We start from the raw sequence: 20215 nt of genomic DNA on the forward strand, positions 1-20215 counted from the left end.
CAACACCTTTTTCCAGTCACATTATTAAAGCAGACAAACTACAAGCTCATTTTCATTCCAACAAGTCATCTTCTCACCTGGACTAACAACACTGGTCTCTATGTGCAGCTGGCTGTGAGACCAGTGCTCAGGGAGCGTCTACAAAGTGCAACACTGAAACAACATCACACACTCATTTGCTTCCAGCACACAAACATCTTCTGCCATTATTGTCACCAAACTCTGTGGATCCTTTATTGCAAATTCAAATGGGATCAAATGGTCAGACAAAAGAGGGTTATGACGAAATATGATGAAATGTTGTATATTAGCAGCAAGTTATTGAATCATTTTCCTCAGAAACCAAACAAAATGATTGACAAACATGTTTTTACAAACTCAGTGTTGGACTTGGATCAGCAGGATAAGCTGATGTTTAAAGGCATTTGAGTCTCGCTGTATGAGAGTCCAGTTATTACTCAATATTTATGGATGATGTTCTTTCAGTGTTGCACTTTGTAGACGCTCCCTGAGCCTCACAGCCAGCTGCACATGGACCAGCTGACATTACCCAGCATTAGAGGCGGCTGTAAAAAAATTCATGTTCCCATTTAAATGGTTTTAATTTGAATAAAACCATGTTGATTCATTCAATCCTGAATCCATGTTTAATATAAATGTATTTTCCCACAATCTCAGCTTAAAGCTCACAAACTATTTCAACAAGCAGAAAACAGCTAAAACAGTAAATGAGAGCAGCTAAACACACAAAGATGGAAACACGGAGCGTGGATAAATCACTCGACGGCACGTACACGGACACGCCGTCGGGGCTGAAAGTGGACACCTCAGAGATCCTGAAGCTGCAGGTTTCATCTGTCTCCAACCAAAACTGAGTGAAGCAGCAGCAAAAGAAGATCCAAACTCTGCTTCACGTTTGATAAATATGCTCATGAATTCTCTCTGACTTTGGCTGTTCCTGCCTGCACAGCTCTCTCTCTCTCAGTGTACTCCAAGAACAGCTTCAAACATCTGTTTCTGCATCATTCACTGTTTATTAGCCACCAGTCTGCTGTTGTGTTCAGTGCCATCGGCCTCTGACAGTAAAGCCTCATTTCTGCTGTTCCATGGAAACTTTTTAAAATGATGACAGATTACAAACTCTCAGCTGTGTCTGTAATCAAACCTCTGTAACTTTGCTTCACTTCAGCAGAATCAGCTCATGTTCACATGTTGATTCATGGTTTGCTTCAGTTTTTGATCGACTGCAGAAGATTTTGAAGGTTATCTGCTATAAAAAGCCAGAAGAGGAAAATCTGCTTCATGTGTTTCTGTTTGATCCTCAGTGACTTTGACACAAAGGCCTCTGCTGTGATGATCACACCTCTGATCAAGTCTCACAGTGTCACAACTGATAAATGATCAGAGTTAGAATATTTCTGACTGTCTGCTGTGTGCCGTGACCTTTGACCTGCTAAAGAGAGTCAGCTGTGGATTATTCATTGTTGTGTCTGATACTTAGAACTGTGAGGAAGAAGCTACACAGTTAATCAGGGTCCCCTCTCTCTCAATCAGGAAAGGTGGGCAGGCCGCGTGTGGGCCGCGGGCCATACGTTGAGTATCACTGTTTGAAATGTGAACATTGTTCTGCTGTAGTCAATGGACTAAACCAGAGAAGAAGAAAACAGACTTTACCACGAAGATCCTCAGTGTGGATCAGTATAATATCAGCCTGATGTCTGCAGTTTAGTGTCAGCACAACTTTCACATCATATTCATCTCAGCACAACTAAAACATGCTGACTGACCTCAGAGTTTCAAGTTTACATCCTGGACTCTCCAGGAAACCACACAGATGCTTCACTCCTGGATCCTGCAGGTAGTTGTATTTCAGGTCCAGCTCTCTCAGATGGGAGGGGTTGGACTTCAGTGCTGCTGCCAGATAATCACAGCTGATCTCTGACAAACCACAGCACTCCAATCTGTATAAAGAATGAAAGATGTAAGTTTATTAGACAAAGTGCTTGAAATCATTCAGTGTTTCATCATCTGTTCAGAGCTGAAGAAGGTTCAGAATGTAGAAGTTTAGAAAATGGAAACTCCAAACAGCTGAAGCCAAAAGGAAGCAGCTTCAAACAAACACAACAAGAGAAAAAACTCTGAATCTTTCACATTAAAGTCGTACATTTCTCATAAAAACAGGACAAAGACTTGAAAAAGTCGTGTTTTTCCTTGCAGGAACCACATGGCTTCACTTTTAAAGGTGAAGTGTGAAAGAAATGGACATATTTGAAGTCCAACACCTTTTTCCAGTCATATTATTAAAGCAGACAAACTACAAGCTCATTTTCATTCCAACAAGTCATCTTCTGACCTGGACTAACAACACTGGTCTCTATGTGCAGCTGGCTGTGAGACCAGTGCTCAGGGAGCATCTACAAAGTGCAACGCTGAAAGAACATCACACACTCATTTGCTTCCAGCACTTTCACACTGTTAAGAAATAAAATATATAATCTAAATGCTGATGTGTTTGAGTCTGAGAGGCCCAGACTTCAGTGTAAAACTAGGTTGCAGGCAAAGACAGGAAACGACATGCTTTTGCAGAAGCAAAACTGCAGCAGAAAGTGAAACTAAGTAGGGTGTTTGATCGAAATTTAAAGTGTGGTGTGACGTACCGAGCGAGTACATAAATAACCTGGCTTCCTGTTACTGTTTGAGACTGGCTGTTGTGAGTAGGGCTGCTCGATTATGGCAAAAATGATCATCACGATTATTTTCACTGAAATTGAGATCTCGATTATTTGACGATATTTATTTAACAATAACAATGTGTTGAATAATGACTTTAAAGATTGTCAAAAAATAATATAAAATAGTGCAAATACTGATAACAGTGCAAATGTTTGCAATATAAGAAATAAATGAAAAATGTAAACATCTATGTTTAGTGAACTTTGCTGTGTTGCTCTCTTTTTACCTCTCTTTTCAACCAACAGCAGTCACTCTCCTCTCCAAATAACTTCTGCTTAGCTTTCCGAGCTTCCCTCGGGTCCTCTTAATCAGCGGTCCCCAAATGTCTGCTTTTCAGGGTTTTTATCGGTTTTCAGCGTTATTTTGTTATCGTTTTGATCGTTTACTCGGTTTTCCTGGGTCTTTTCACGTGTGTTATAAATAAATCTTCTTTTTTCGGTACCGGTACTAGTTTTATTTTGTTGTATTTATCCGCGACACCTTAAAGGCCGGTCCGTGAAAACATTGTCGGGCATAAACCGGTCCGTGGCGCAAAAAAGGTTGGGGACCGCTGCTCTTAATTGTTGTGACACGTGTTCGAAATGCAGAGAGGTGCGCTCGATTTGCCACACGGAGCAGCGCGAGAGTAAAGCACAAGGGAGGGGCTAATAATCGGCTCAGTCATTTTTAATGATCGTTGAAAGCCCAGATCGTAATCGTGATTAAAATTCGATTAATTGAGCATCCCTAGTTGTGAGAAGGCATTTCTGTGTGTGCTTAGTCTCCATATCCCGGGATATGTAAAATTAAAGATCATTTTTTGAGTTTGACCACTTTGAGCCCTGTGTGTTTCTTGGCCGTTCAAGAATACAAAGAACAAAATTTAATAACACAAACATCTACTGTCATCATTCATGTTCCTGCTCCTCTGGATTCACACGGAGCCTCTGCTCTATAATTACTCGATGCCATGGTGAATCGTAGTATGTGGCTCCATAACTCAGACTGAGCATGCTCAGAGCTGATTGGCCTGACTCTGATCAGCTGATCTGGAACAGGAAATTGTGCTATATGTACATTATTACATCTACACCTGAATCCCACCTGAATCAACACTCACAACACTCCAGCAGGCACAGCCATCGGCCATCAGCTGTGCTACACTCACACAAATATATCAACTGTGTTCAATATTTTGGCACGTAGATCATTTCAATTCAATTCAATTCAATTTTATTTATATAGCGCCAAATCACAACAAAAGTCGCCTCAAGGCGCTTCATAGATACAGAGAAAAACCCAACAATCATATGACCCCCTATGAGCAAGCACTTTGGCAACAGTGGGAAGGAAAAACTCCCTTTTAACAGGAAGAAACCTCCGGCAGAACCAGGCTCAAGGAGGGGCGGCCATCTGCTGCGACCGGTTGGGGTGAGAGAAGGAAGACAGGATAAAAGACATGCTGTGGAAGAGAGACAGAGGTTAATAACAGATATGATTCAATACAGAGAGGTCTGTTAATACATAGTGAGCGAGAAGGGTGACTGGAAAGGAAAAACTCAATGCATCATGGGAATCCCCCGGCAGCCTACATCTATTGCAGCATAACTAAGGGAGGATTCAGGGTCACCTGGTCCAGCCCTAACTATATGCTTTAGCAAAAAGGAAAGTTTTAAGCCTAATCTTAAAAGTAGAGATAGTGTCTGTCTCCCAAATCCAAACTGGAAGCTGGTTCCACAGAAGAGGGGCCTGAAAACTGAAGGCTCTGCCTCCCATTCTACTTTTAAATACTCTAGGAACAACAAGTAGGCCTGCAGAGCGGGAGCGAAGTGCTCTAATAGGGTGATATGGTACTACAAGGTCATTAAGATAAGATGGGGCCTGATTATTTAAGACCTTGTATGTGAGGAGCAGGATTTTGAATTCAATTCTGGATTTAACAGGAAGCCAATGAAGGGAAGCCAAAACAGGAGAAATATGCTCTCTCTTTCTAGTCCCTGTCAGTACTCTTGCTGCAGCATTTTGGATTAACTGAAGGCTTTTCAGTGAGTTTTTTGGACATCCTGATAATAATGAATTGCAGTAGTCCAGCCTGGAAGTAATAAATGCATGAACTAGTTTTTCAGCGTCACTCTGAGACAGGATATTTCTAATTTTAGAGATGTTGCGCAAATGGAAGAACGCAGTCTTACATATTTGTTTAATATGTGCGTTGAAGGACATATCCTGGTCAAAAATGACTCCAAGGTTCCTCACAGTGTTACTGGAGGCCAAGGTAATGCCATCCAGAGTAAGAATCTGGTTAGATACCATATTTCTAAGCTTTTCAGCACCGAGTACAATGACCTCAGTTTTATCTGAGCTAAGAAGCAGAAAGTTAGTGGCCATCCAAGTCTTTATGTCTTTAAGACATTCCTGCAGTTTAACTAATTGGTGTGTGTTATCTGGCTTCATGGACAGATAGAGCTGGGTGTCATCTGCATAGCAGTGAAAATGTATGCTATGTCTTCTAATGATGCTGCCTAGGGGAAGCATCACCTATTAGATAGATATGATACAAACCACTGCAGTGCAATACCTGTAATACCTACAGCATGTTCTAATCGCTCTAATAGGATATTATGGTCAACAGTATCGAATGCTGCACTAAGGTCAAGAAGGACAAGCACAGAGATGAGTCCACTGTCAGAGGCCATAAGAAGATCATTTGTAACCTTCACTAAAGCTGTTTCTGTGCTGTGATGAACTCTGAAACCTGACTGAAACTCTTCAAATAAACCATTCCTCTACAGATGATCTGTTAGCTATTTGACAACTACTCTTTCAAGGATTTTTGATATGAAAGGAAGGTTGGAGATTGGCCTATAATTTATGTGCTTCAGCTCTTCTTACATTTTACCACCAACAATTTCAAAAGGAGCAGCTTTTACTTTGAAGGCCAGCTGTCTCTGTTTCCTGTTTTCATTGTTGATAATGGAACAAGTCTATGCTTCAGTGCGTTGAATTGTGTTACACAAAAATGAGCAAAGTTTTCACGTTGTTCAGGCAGAATCGAGCGTTGAAGAATGAATTCACACGTCAATAAACATTTTCATCAGCACAAGCAGGACAATGAAAGCAGGAAATACCCCAAAGTGCCATTTCTCATTCTACAACTTCAACAACTGCACATGAATTAAACTTCATACACAGACCCACAGTCTCTGATTGCTCTGAAATCTCACTGACAGCCAATAGAAATAAAGAAAAGTCCAGACTGACAGTCTCTGTGGGGTTAGGCAGTGAACTGCTCACGCTGCGTTCAAGTGCATCACAAACTATTGGAATTGGATCCAACTTTGTGAAGCAGATTTCTTCTCAGCTTCTGTTTTGAACATTTCCTCATGAACTGTGTTAAACTCTGTAAATGAACTGAGAACTATTTCTACATTTGAAACTATGGATTCATTTTCCCGTTCACTTCTGTACATTAGAACTGTACATGAACATCGTCACAGCTCCTAACTTCACCTTTATTAGCTTTGAGATTCATGTCTTTCTTTTCTCTCTGTTTCCACACAAGCTCAAAGTCTCTGCAGCCTGTTTTTATCTGCTATCATCAGAGCTTCATCATCCTCATTCACATACCTCACACACTCTACAGCCTCATCAGCACTGACTTCATCTTCACTGACTGATGAACCTGTGGAGGCTGAAACACTGTCCTGTCAAACATCTCCACGTAACCACTCCACTTCTGTCAGCCTTTAAATGAACCCTGCTCAAGTCTGTCACTTCTGTTTGGAGCCAAAAGGAAAAACTGTTGTTCAGTCGTTTGGAAAGACAACATTTCTGAAAGCACTCAAACTTCTTCACATTTGTCTTCAGACACATCCTGAACATTTAGGAACTAAAGAAAGTTTCAAAGATCAATCAAAGACCTGAAATATAGAAAAACAACAACAGCCGCAGTCAGCGAACTCACCTCAGAGTCTCCAGTCGACAGTTTGGACTCTCCAGTCCAGCACACAGAAGCTTCACTGCTGAATCATGCAGCTTTTTGTTACTCATGTCCAGCTCTGTCAGATGGGAGGGGTTGGACTTCAGAGCTGAGGCCACAACTTCACAGTGAGTCTCTGAGAGTCCACACTCAGTCAGTCTGTGATGATAGAAAATATAAAATGTGTTATTATAAAAGCACCATTATAAAAGTCTGCATTATAAACACAGACTGAATGTATATGAAGACAAAACAGAGTGAGGTCATAATCTGATGAATCTGCTCTTCACATCTGTGCTTCAGCTCCTCTTACTGTGTTTGACATGACACTGTGATGTAGCATAACTTAAGCAGCAAGGAAGGTGATAAGTAAATAGCATTAGCAGACGATTTAAGTTCTTTTAAGCATACTTTATTGCTGGCATCTCAATTCTACCATAAAACAATCAATCAGGTATGCAGAAATCCCACTTGCTTTATACAGGACTTTGCCCACACCTGACCTCGTTAGTCTCTACCATTGAAACAAATAGGTCAGACCAAACAATACAAGTCTAAACAAAGAACAGGAATAAGATTATGCATGAAACTGACAAACTCATTTACTCAGCTAAATGGTTTGTAAAGTAAAACACTGCATACAATATAACTCAAAAGGCTACTTTAAAGAAAATAAACAATACTATACAAAATGAAAAACCCTCCATTTGGTTACACCCAGTGATGCAATTATTGACCTCATGACCCAATATAAACAGGAAGTAGTGGGCGGCCCTTCCCATATATCTGTCTCACATATAGGACCTGAATAAACAACATGGACACCATGGTAAGTATAACCAAAGCAACATAAAGAAACATAATTTACCAGACATGTGCCTGTAAACAGAGGAAAATTCAGATGACCTGATGGTTAGTAGTGTTTGCTTTAAAACACATGCATGGATGTAAAGGATGTAACTACTGCTACCAAAAACAAAACCCAGGATAGTGTGTGTTAACAGAAGTTACACCAGCAATGTCTAAATTAAAGCATTATGGCTGACTGTAAAATAACAAAGAAATAAATTATCCATATGGTTAAGGGACAAGTGCTAAATGAGTTCATGCCAAACCACTTTGTCACAGACACAACAATTGAGTCTCTCTCAGACCTGCAGACTTTTAATGAGAATCTTTGTTTGGCTTTAATCTGCAGATGAATGCGGAAGATGGTGTCACATTTAGGCTTCCATAATGTCCACAGTCTGTCACTGAGATCTGATCCAGAGTCAGAATGAAGACACACATTTGGACTGTTTCCTGTTTTGAATCTGACTCCAGAACATTTTGAATGAGCTCAGCTAAGTGAAGAGTTCCAGCTGGAAAGATGAGCTCTGTTTGCTACCTGCTGCTGTCAGGTACGACTGCCATAATAAACATGGTGAGTGAGCATGAAGGTGCAGAAGAAGACTCTAGTGTCATTTTTTTAATGGTTTTTAAAAGGATTTTTAAGGGTTTTCGTGGATGGTTTAAGTGATTTCCAGCAGGACACTTAAACATGACAGTGGACGTTCTAAAGAACATATTCACTGATATGAAACGTGTCATTGAACAGGATTAATATCAGTGCAAACATGATGGAAACAGCTGTGACTGCATGGATGTGACACACTTCAAATCTGCTCTCCATTCTTGGATTTGGGATCCACGGAGCTGCTCTGTGCTGTGTCAATAAAGGAATGGTGTGGAAGGTCGCAGCGTACGGACACAAACACTTTGAGGTAACGGCGTAAAAACTAAACATTGAACAATCAGCTCTGTGATTAATGAGGACATGAAGTCAGACATTCCTCATTAGGAGCAGCAGGAATGAAAGTGAATCCATGTGCTGCTGTGACCTCACATATCTGACACATGTTCAGTCCAGATGTCAGCAGTGTCTTCTCTCTCAGTTTGTCCCACTGTTGGCAGTAAGAGAGCACAGCTGGTTCACCTCTGAGCCCTCACTCTGAATCACAGCACTGTCACTCATCAGTACATCACACTTTAATCACACTGAACCAGAGGCTTCCTCAGCACCCTCATCCTCACTCACCAGGTTTATGTATCTGACTATTTCCTCATTAACCACAGAGATGATGAACTCAAAGAGCTGAAGGAGACTTGACACACACACACACACACACACACACACACTCTACAATAACAGCCCACAGTTGTTCGTTAGCTGATAAATTGCTTAAAGAAGAAACAGACACAGAGCGATGGTGGAGTCAGGAAAACCATCACAGATCAAAGAATACAGAGGAGAAGCTCAGATGGTGACTGCTCTGGATATTTGTTGCTGTTTTTAAGGTTACTTTATTTATACCCGTAGGTAAATTTGCTTTACAGAAAAATGATAGCATCCCTTCAAAAACACATACCCAATGAAAAAGCCTACAATAACATAAATATAGTACTTGAACATTTCGACTCAAATCAAAAACCATTCTTATTATTATTGAGTTCAGTGACAGCAGCAGGGACAAAGCTGTTTCTATAATGCTTTGTCCTGCATCTTGAAATACAAACCTCCGTTCTCAGGAAAGAAGCTGAAATTCACCCCGTAGAGGATGGGAGCCATTTTTAAGAATTGATAATAGGGCTGGGCCGTATCATACTGTTCACGGTAATACCGGTATAATGTTGGTCCATCAGATACACAACAAAGCACTATTTTTGGTAGCGCATGCTAGCAGGCCGTCGTTATTACCGTGTTTTTTGGAAAATACGGCGCACTTAAAATCAATCCTTTGATTTTTCTGAAAGTCGACAGAGCCCCTTATAATCCCGTGTGCCTTATGTATGAACTCTGGTTGTGTTTACTGACCTCGAAACGATTTTATGTGCACGGCGCTCGAAAATCTGTCAAATGATTCAGTACGAGTTTGCTAAGCTACGAAGCCGCACCACTTGATGGATTGTCAGATCATTACGGCTATCGTAGGCGGAGCCTCGCAGAGTGATACGTACTGTGCTTCAACATAATATTACCGTATTGTGTGTGTATAACCTCTTTTTGAGTTTTGTGGATATTATACATGATTATGCTGAGGATATGTCGGCCAGTTTCCACTGGAAATGCCTTTTGGTTAAACTGTCAGCGAGGAATTTGCACTGTTACATTTTTATATAACTTTAATGCACATAAAAAACAGCTGCTTGTTTAAGTGAAAATACATTGATGGGTTTTTTGCACTAATAAAGTTGTGGAGTTGTAAAGTATTTTGTCATGTGTCAATTATATCGTCAGTTATATTGTTATCGCAAATTTTCAAATGTATATCGTGATAAATATTTTTGGTCATATCGCCCTACCTCTAACTGATAAAGCCATCCTCTGTACCTGTTTAGAGTACAGGGAGGTCAAACAGGACTGTGACTCACCTATCAGACGACTGGACCATCTCACTATCTGACTCAGTGAGTTTTTCTCTGACCGAACCAAAAGATAAAATGGACTCAATAAAAAAAATCCTCCCTCGCTGGTGTCTGATCTTCTTTTCTGTGCCTCTTTGCTGACTTTATAAACGCCCAATTAGGATAACCGCATGTTTTAAGTGCTTCCTTTACATGTGTGTGTTCCTTCTTTTTCCCTTCAGGCTTAGAGGGAACATGTTCTTCCCGGTGGTGTAGGGTCCAGGAAAGAGGATCAGAAACAGCGAGGGAGGATAAGAAGGACAGACGCAACAACATTGTCATCCCCTATGTAGCCGGTGTATCAGAAAAACTCAGGAGAGTTTTCTCCAAACACGACATCCCGGTGCATTTCAGACCCAGCAACACACTGCGGAACAGTGCAGCGAGGAATGCCCAGACCTCTACATTGGAGAGACCAAACAGCCACTTCACAAGCGCATGGCACAACACAGAAGAGCCACCTCCACAGGACAAGACTCTGCAGTTCATCTGCATCTAAAGGTCAAAGGTCACTCTTTCGAGGATGCTCAATGTTCACATTTTGGACAGAGAGGACAGATGGTTAGAAAGAGGAGTGAAAGAAGCATCTATGTCCACTGTGAGCGACCATCTTTGAACAGAGGCGGTGGTTTACGACACCAACTGTCTGCCATCTATAATCCAGTTTTGAGTTCCCTCCCCAGACGCCTTAACGCCCACTCACATCCTGGGCCATCTGACCTCAGGAAATCACATGATAGGGTGGGGCCAGGTTTCACAATGAGCTCACCTGAAACTCTGGCTGATTGGGACCCACACCCACTTTCACACCTTGGCTCAGGCGATTAGAGGATCATCAGGGGGTCCTTTGTCCCTCTGTGGGGGGAAACTCCCACTAGGTTTAAATCTGGGACTCCCCACCATTTGACCTTAGAACTGAAGAAGCTTCTCGGATGAGAGGTGAAACGTCTTCAAGCAACTTAAGAAGTCCAGACGCTTTTCTTTGCAAGCTCCTTTGACTACGATGACCTGGATGACTGAGAACCTTCACAGACAGCAGTGATACATCTGCTGTTGTCAGGCCTGCAGGTATCAGGCTGTTGTTCTCCTTTATCTCATAGAGCAGCGGTCCCCGGGCCTCGGACCGGTACCGGTCCGTGAGTCATTTGGTACCGGGCCGCGAGAGTTGAGGCTCAGGTGTGAAATGTATGGTTTTCAGGGTTTTATCGGTTTTCAGCATTATTTTGTTATTGTTTTTATCGTTAACTCGGTTTTCCTGGGTCTTTTCATGTGTGTTATGAATAAATCTTCTTTTTCGGTACCGGTACTAGTTTTATTTTGTTGTATTTATCCGCGACACCTTAAAGGCCGGTCCGTGAAAATATTGTCGGGCATAAACCGGTCCGTGGCGCAAAAAAGGTTGGAGACCGCTGTCATAGTGGACAGAAATTATTTTTTGGAGTGGCACAAATTATTTGTGTGGCATCAAATTTGATCTAGAACAGCTGATTGTTCTGTAAATAGTTTGAAATGTTTATTTAAAAAAACATCTTGAAACAGAGACTGAAAAGAGTTCATACAATGGAACGAATGACAGCAAGCTTGCAACTAAAGACGGACATCTTCTACCAGGAACTGTGTGGCCAGATCCTGAATGAACAAGAACTTTGGAACATTAATAATATGAAGCTATAAATCTCCCCTACAACATGCTATTATATTAATCTTGGTCTGTTTTTTTTTTCCTTTCCTGTCTTAAATGGTCTCATGAAAGAGAATGTTAACATGTTGTTTGTTTGTTTATTTGTTTATTACCCCAAAAATTACTAAATAAACAGTTCTAAAAAAAAACAACAACAAAAAACCCATCTTGGCTGCATTTTTAGATAAACAGCTACAAAAAACTTTGTTTGCATAACTCAGTAACTTTTTTGAAGAACTAAATAATTAACTGCCCATCATTGGTCATTATTTACTGTATTTTGCAGATAGAGAGTTACAGACTCTCTCCCAGACCACAGACTCAGAATACAGTCAGAGCTTTATTTGAAAAAAAAGAAAGTTTTGTTTTCAAAATTGGAGTTCCATTTTTTTTTTTCCTTCCAATAGTGTTAACATGCTACACAGGTCATGAACAAGATTGTTTTACATTTTCATTGTAAGTGGGCTAAAGCAGTTAATTAAAAGTAGTCTAACATAAATGCTGTAATTTGATTATTTTAATAAACATGTAACTTGGATGGATTCGATGCCGGCGTGACCACAGTGCACACGTCTGCTGTTGCTCACAGTGGTCCAAGGGACGCTCAGGGAGTTTGTGTGTTCGCTCAGACACGTGAAACATTAGAGGGAACTTTGCTCCTCCCACCACTGAACAAAGTCCTCAGTGACTGGACCGTGGTTAGTTTCACCTTCTTTCAGTAAGCTGACAATAACAGAGTCATCTGCATATTTAATGATGGCCCTGTTTGCATATCTGCTCTGACACATGTTTGTATAGAGAATGAATAATAAGGGCGATAAGACGCACCCTTGAGGAGAACCTGTGGAGGAGAACACTGGGTCAGACAGAACCCCATTTATTCTGTTTGTGACCTGTCAGTTAAAAAATCTAAAATCCAGCCCACCAGGTTCTCCCTGATTTCAAACTGTTCTAAAAGTCTTTTAATTAAAATATGGGGCTGTATTTTATTAAAAGCCGAAGAAAAATCGATGAACTGAAGCCTTGCAGAAGTCCCTTTACTCTCTACATGTTTAAGAATCAGATTTAGTAAAGTCAAAATGCGTCCTCCACTCCTCTATTGGGCCTGCATGCAAACTGCATTGGATCCAGCTGATGTTCAGTCTCTTTCATAATCACATTTCTGATGATTTTTTCAAAGACTTTCAACACAACTGAGTCGAGGGCAACAGGCCTGAAGTTGTTTAGAATTGTTGGACGACTAGATTTAGGGACAAGAACCACGACTGCTTCTTCCCAAAGAGAGGTCACATGTTGTACTAATGTTATCAGGACGCTGGCTCTTGTTCACATTAACTGCATGAAAGGCCTTTTGGACATCGCTGAGTTCAATGATAAAGTGCTGAGTGTCTCTCAGTTTCTGTTTCAGTTCCAAAATATCCTCGCTAAAATCAGAAGAACTAAAACGAGCATAAAACACATTCAAGTGTTTGCAAAATCTTTGTCTGATCATCTAAAATGATCTGACTGCTGCTCTGAGGATTTTCAAACTAGGGCTGGGACGATGCGTCGACGTCATCGATTACGTCGACATGTGAAGTACGTTGACCTTAAAAAATGTGCGTCGATGCGTCATCACCTTCAAAACAGACACGGCGGCAGCGAGTAGCGGCAACATGAGTGAGGCAGCCAACTTAAATCACTCCACCCGAACACGCAGTTCTACAGTACGGGGATATTTGAACAGAAAAGGAAGTGATTCAGGCTTTTCCCGGCTTTGTAAGGTGGAAATGGCCTATCATAAAAGCACGACAGCAATGCACCAGCACCTCAAACGACGGCATCCAGGAGCAGCTTCTGCTTCGGATTGAAAAATTCATCGATTAGGAAAATAATCGTTTTGCCCAGCCCTATTTCTAACCCTGCTATGGTTTTCATACAAGTCCAGGCAGACCCAAAATGTTTGGCAGCAAAATTGCTTTCAAGGTTTAACATCAGATTTCTCTTCACTACAAAGAAGCTCTTCATAGATTCTTATTTCTGTCTCTCTAACAGGAGCGTCTGAATGACCAACAACAGCAGCAGCAGATATGCTGGTTCTCTAAACACTAAACTCTAAACACACAAACTGGATAATGTGATGGTTTCTGTCAGTGACAGTAATCTCACATTAGATTACAAACAGCTCCAGAGACGTTCACAGGAAAACAAGGAGGATATGACTTTGTGTCATTCTGTCTGCACGTTAGTACAGAAAGCAACGTGTACATGTTTAAAATGTCATGTCACATTTGACCTCTGACCTCTCCTTCAATTTCAATTCAATTTAGTTTTATTTATACAGCATTAAATCACAACAGCAGTCGCCTCAAGGCGCTTTATAGGCAGACCCTACAATAATAGATACAGAGAAAAACCCAACAATCATATGACCCCCTATGAACAAATGCTTTGGTGATAGTGGGAAAGAAAAACTCCCTTTTAACAGGAAGAAACCTGCGGCAGTACCAGGCTCATGAAGCTACTTTCTTGCCTGAAATTTGTGTTAAAAGTTTATTTTGTGACCCAGAAAGATTAGTATGAGTAATATTAAAAACTTAGTAGCAGCCGCCATTGTTGGAAACTGGAATTGGCTGGGCCGCGCTATGAATTCTGGGATGTGGTGGGCCACGAAGGACACACCCGACCCATCCTTCAAATTCGGGGAAATGAAGGACGCATTTGAAGGAGTCGACAAATTGAGACAGCCTTCGTCGCCTGGCTGTGACGAAGTCGGCCTTCAAACGCCACCAGAGAGGAGAGATTCTGTGTCCCAATTGTTAGTCTTGGTAGCCAGGGATTGGTCCACCAGGCCCTCCACTCATGGTCGCCAACTGACACACATTGCAGCCGACCACTATGGCGCCTCCTGCGGATGGTTGGCCTGCAGGAGGATGGGCCTATCAGACTTTCAAATGAATTAAAAGTCTGTCTGGGTCTTTGGTTGATTAATAGGCTGGTGTGAAAAATTGCTGCCACACCTCCCCCTCGGCCTGTGCTTCGAGATTTCTGGTAGTTAGAATGACTCGGGGGTGTTGATTCATTTAAACTAACATAATCATCCTGCTGCAACCAGGTTTCTGTAAGGCAGAGTAAATCAATTTGTTGATCAATTATTAAGTCATGTACTAACAGAGACTTGGAGGAGAGAGACCTAATATTTAATAATCCACATTTCACTGTTTTACTCTTTGGTTCAGATGTGGATACTGTATTGTTCTTTCTTTGTCATTGTTTATGTTTAAGTTGTTTGTTGCTGGTTTTTAGTTTGTTTTTTGTCTGTTTGGGAGCTGACACAGTCTCTATGGAGATGGGTTTTTGGGGGGGGTAGCAGGAGGAGAGAAGCTGCAGAGAGGCGTGTAAGACTGCAACTCTGCTTCCTGGTCCCAACTCTGGATAGTCATATTTTGGGGGGTTTAATAAATTTGTCCATATTTCTAGAAATGAGAGCTGCTCCATCCAAAGTGGGATGGATGCCTTCTCTCCTAACAAGACCAGGTTTCATCCAGAAGGTTTGCCAATTATCTATGAAGCCCACATCGTTTCTGGGACACCACTCAGACAGCCAGCAATTTAAGGAGAGCATGCGGCTAAACATGTCACTCCTGGCTTCGCTCTTTCTCTGGTATTGCTCTTCAGGCAGTTAGCCGTTGCTTGGCAGTTTCTAAGGTCTCAGGTACTGGCAGCTTGTTGTGCTTCTTAGGGACCATCCCTTTATTCATCCTTCACCTTCCTGTTGTTTAGACAGTTGGCTAACATCCCTCCAAGCTATTCTGATCTTGGGCTCTGTTCTCCTTCTCCATAGTGGGTACTGCTCCCTGTGGCTGTTAGTCTTCTATCCAAGCTTCTCCGTGATCGTTGCTGCCATGGTGTAGATCAGCTGGTTGGTTTCAGTGATGGTTATAGTAGGGTTTATCTGTAATGTTGCATTCACATCTTCTAGTAGACCTTCAAAGGGTACTTTGTATAGTCTTGGTAATCAGCCACAGAGAATCCAGGGTTCCAGCTTAGCCATGATCTCTATTTCAGGTCAGCTGCTCTCACAACATCTTCGGTGCACCAGTTATTCTTGGAGGTGGACACCCAATGAAAGAGGGTGGGGATGATGACATCTGCCCTCTGACCTAGGGATGGGTATCGTTTAGGTTTTATCCGATACCGGTGCCAAACCAGTACTTTTGAAACGGTGCCGGTGCTTAAACGGTGCTTGAACCGGTGCTTAAACAATGAAGAACACAAACTTTGTCCAAAAACCTCTCATGTTTAGCTGTTTTCCACTTTTTTTTTTGGCCATTTTAGCCTTTTTGGCCAGGGTGAAGGGAGTATCTGCCATCAAACAAGAAGACAGTTGCATGTAGCTATGATGATGTTTGCTAGTTCACCTTACATGCATTAATGTAATAACGTGGTTAGCCTACTCAACGTAAATTACACACGAACAACATTAAGCTACTCACGCAGAGAAGAACAGCTGCTGCTGCCATCATCATCCGACTTGGGCATTTTTAATCTGTACCTCTGCTCTAAAAGAACGTACGTACCTGGGCCCGCCTACTATCCTTGCAAAGGTAAAATGATTGGCTAGAATCCAAAGTGTATGACATCTCAGGAAATGCCATAATGGCACCGGATACCGGTACCCATCCCTACTCTGACCTGATATCCTTGCTCCCCTTTGCTGTAGCATGTGATAGTGGTTCCTTCTTCTGAATGTTGGAACACAGAATTACTCGTTGTTTGGTCATCAGTCTAGATGTTGGGAATCAAAGCTTCAAAAGGTCGCACATCCTCTTCATCGAACTCCTTCTGCTGAGGTTAGGGGAACAGTTCAGGGAACAGTTCCCCGTTCTCGTCTCTTGCCCACTTATGCCTTGTTGTTCCTGTAGCCCACTTCTTATTAGTGTGTCCTGGTTTCTCAACACCTTCCTAATCAAAGCGATGCTTGAGCTGGTAAGGCTTCAGTTATGTATTTTTTGCACATACTGCGAGGAAGGCTTGGGTTGCATGGGTCGCCCAGCCTGGGGACACTTACTGGATCCACACCCTGCTCAGGATTCAAATCCCAATGGGTTTTCCCACTACGCTATCCAGGTGATATCAGCGTGGCTCAGGCTGATTCAGTGACTCTTCACTTCCCTCCTGTTTTATGATAAATATCACGGTCAGCAGTGACACATGTTCATATTCCTGCTCCTCGAGATTAAAATGGAGCCTCTGCTCTTTATTAACCCAATGCCATGGGGAGTCTGGGCATCAAAGCTCCATTGATAATGGCTCTCTTTTTCTAATCATGCATGCATTTAACACTGGAGCTAAACCTGCTTGCTGGATTGGCCTCTTGTCTCAGTGTGTTTTCCTCTCTGTGTGTCTATGAAGTCTGTAGATTTTGGTTTCTTTATCATCTTCTTTTAAACTCTAGATTGTGAAACAGGCATAAATTAAGATTTGCTTTTTGCCTGCGAGTCTGTGTTTGAGTCTTCACCGAGTGTTTGACAAACGTGATCTGTTCAAACACACAAATTATTAAAAACTAGCATTATAAGATAAGATAACCTTTATGAGTCCCACGTGTGGGAAATTTGTTATCATACACAGACCACTGTTAGGTGGATACTGGAGACTGTGACCTCTGATCCCTGCAAACACAAACATCAATAACTGATCAGTTCTCTCTGACAGCCATATGATCAGCTGATCCCTCTGTGATATTGTGTCTGCCTCATAACGCTGACTGGTCAGCCAATCATCAGCCAGTTTTTCTGTCTCTGAATGAACTCTTCTCTCTGATTCTGCTGCACTGACTTCACTTAAACTGACAGAGTTCAGATCTCAGCAAGAAAACAAGTCAATAAAAATCAAACTCAGATCAAACAGTTTGAACCAATCACAGATCAATGATTCTGTCATGGTTATGTTGAAATGACTAATAAAGTTAGGAGTGTTCTTACATTGTTGCTGCAGGTCCATGACTGTAAGGTGGAGGTGTTTGTGTAACCCCGTCACTCCTCACAGACACACAGCTGGATGCTGCAGATGCTGCTCTGTCCTCTTCCTCCATCTTCTTGATGTCAGGGTGGAGTTAGTCTGAGAGGTAAACACTCAGAGGTGCTGTTGTACTGGAAGCATCACACTGACGGCTTTCTAATGTTGGAGCTTTGGCCCTAAAGTCCAAACCAGTTATTTTAGAGGCTCAAAGTCTTTAAAAACACCAAAACCATCACATTATTTAATAAGTACATGATGATGAAGGAACTCAGTGTGTTTGGGATCATCATCGTGGTGAGGAGCCCACATGTTACGGCTCCTTTGGAGAGAAGCTGAGGATCACTGCAGGAAGTGAGCTCATGAAACCAAAGTGCTGTTTGTGAGCAGGATGACCCTGTTATTGGACCTGCTCTGTGTTCTACATATGATCAATACTTCAAACATCTGTAAACATGTCATCTTATATTTGTTGCACTTGGTCACATCTGTCTTTTAAAATAGATTTTAATGTCACTGAGGGTTCTTTTCTACCTTTATTGATTTATTTTGGAATAAATTAAATATAAAGGTGCCAAAAACTGCCTGCAGCTTCTGCTCTGTGACAGGAAACTACTGTCAGGCTCAAAATGACTTCAGATTATTCATCACAGAGTGTTTATAGAGCACAGGACACGTTACAGTTTTACTGTCGATGTTTTAGATAAAAAGAATGACGTGATAAGGTCTTACTGTGAATCTGCGCGCTCATTGGCTAATACCCTGAGACTGACAGGTGGTTATCCAATCAGCGCGCGGCCTCACACGGACGTAAAACTCTTTACTTAAAGTTTGTTTCTGAATTTTCAGATCAGCCCTGATGTTTCTGCTACAGCCTGTTTACCGATATAATCAATATCAGATATCAGAGCAACAGAAACGTCGGTGATCAGGACGCCGGGACTGAGAACAGGAAGTGGCTCAAACGTCGCACTTTCATAAAATCAGCCTGAACTCCTCTGACGGAGTTTCTGTCGCCATTTTAGTTTTTAAAAATGCCGTGATAGGGGCGGGTCTTACTGTGAATCTGCGCGTTCATTGGCTAATAACTTGAGATTGACAAGCCGTTATCCAATGAGCGCGCGGCGTCTTCCGACATAAAGTTGTTTCCTTTGAAAAACCAAAGTCTGATTATTTTTGCCTCCACTGACGGAGCCTGTTGTTCCCGCCACAGAGACACAGTAATGTCAGAGCGGTGTTAACACTCACCTGCCTCAGCACAGCTCTCACTCTCCTCCTGCTCTCTCAGCTAAACTCACTTCCTCTCTACTTACAGGAAACCAGAGGAGCCGAGCGGCCTCACGTTTCACCCACAGACACGAACAGTGTGGAATTATTTTATGTCATAAGAAGAAACATATTCATGTTAACACTCACCTGCCTCAGCTCCACCTTCCTCCTCCTGCTGCTCGGACAATCAACACTTTCACTATCACTGCTCCTCCCTAAACACAAGCTGGGACTTGTAGTTTTTAACTTGTATACTTTATTAATCCCCTGTAGGTAAATTATGCATTTAACCCATTCACTCAGTGGTTAATCCTCGCCCTGATGTTCTGAGAGGTTACTCCGACTCTCTGCAAACACTTTTTAAACCACTTTGCAAAAAAAAAGTGTTCTCTTACAGTTCCACTTTCTCCTGTGTTTAATCAAGTTTCTGCTTCGGGATGCACCTCATCCTTCCAGCGGTTTGAGCCGGTGTCACTCTCTGCCCTGAAGGGGATATTTGAGCATCTAAAAAATTCAAACTCTGTACATGACATCCTACATCTCGCATCATCAAGGAGGGTTTTAATGTGATTGGGCCTAGCATCCTATCCTTAATGAACTTATCATTGCTTTTGGGTGGTGTCCCGACCACTTTTAAACATGCAGTAGTACAAGCTGTTCGTAAAAAAAGTAGCCTTGTCCAAAATGACCCTGCAAACTATAGGCCGATTTCCAAACTTCCTTTCTTGGCTAAAATTCTAGAGAAAATAGTCCTTTTGCAACTACAGGCCTATCTAGATGTGAATAGCATCACTGATAAATTCCAGTCTGGGTTCAAATCACGTCATAGTACAGAAATGGCATTGTTGAGAGTCTTCAATGACCTCCTTGTAATCGCTGATTCAGGGCGCTCAGCAGTTTTAGTTTTGTTGGATTTGTCCTCAGCGTTTGATTTAGTGGACCACAAAATCCTTTTGATGAGGCTAGAACACATGGTAGGCATCAAGGGTACTGCTCTTAGTTGGTTCAAATCGTACCTTTCTGAAAGGTCCTTCGCTATTACGATGGGAAGTTACTCTTCCTCTGTTGCCCCCTTTTCCTGTGGTGTGCCCCAAGGGTCTGTGTTAGGCCATATGTTGTCCTCTTTGTAT

The 20215-nt window shown here is 41.9% G+C and overlaps 1 protein-coding gene across 3 annotated transcripts in view; it reads right to left on the reverse strand.

Moving 5' to 3' along the window:
* Positions 1-19282, reverse strand: part of LOC148101659 (ribonuclease inhibitor-like) — a 36063-nt gene extending 16781 nt beyond the window's left edge. For all 3 annotated transcript variants that reach the window (XM_087846694.1, XM_087846693.1, XM_087846692.1), the window contains exons 1-4: positions 19233-19282; positions 17783-17918; positions 6677-6850; positions 1788-1961 (exon numbers count right to left, since the gene is read on the reverse strand). In XM_087846694.1, the coding sequence (XP_087702820.1) occupies positions 1788-1961; positions 6677-6850; positions 17783-17892 (458 nt within the window). In that variant the 5' untranslated portion in view covers positions 17893-17918; positions 19233-19282. The remainder of the gene's footprint in view (positions 1-1787; positions 1962-6676; positions 6851-17782; positions 17919-19232) is intronic.
* Between the last annotated feature and the right edge of the window lie 933 nt (positions 19283-20215).

This window comes from Neolamprologus brichardi, chromosome 9 (assembly GCF_056152115.1).
Source record: "Neolamprologus brichardi isolate AB-2024 chromosome 9, ASM5615211v1, whole genome shotgun sequence".
In the NCBI taxonomy this organism is placed as follows: domain Eukaryota; kingdom Metazoa; phylum Chordata; class Actinopteri; order Cichliformes; family Cichlidae; genus Neolamprologus; species Neolamprologus brichardi.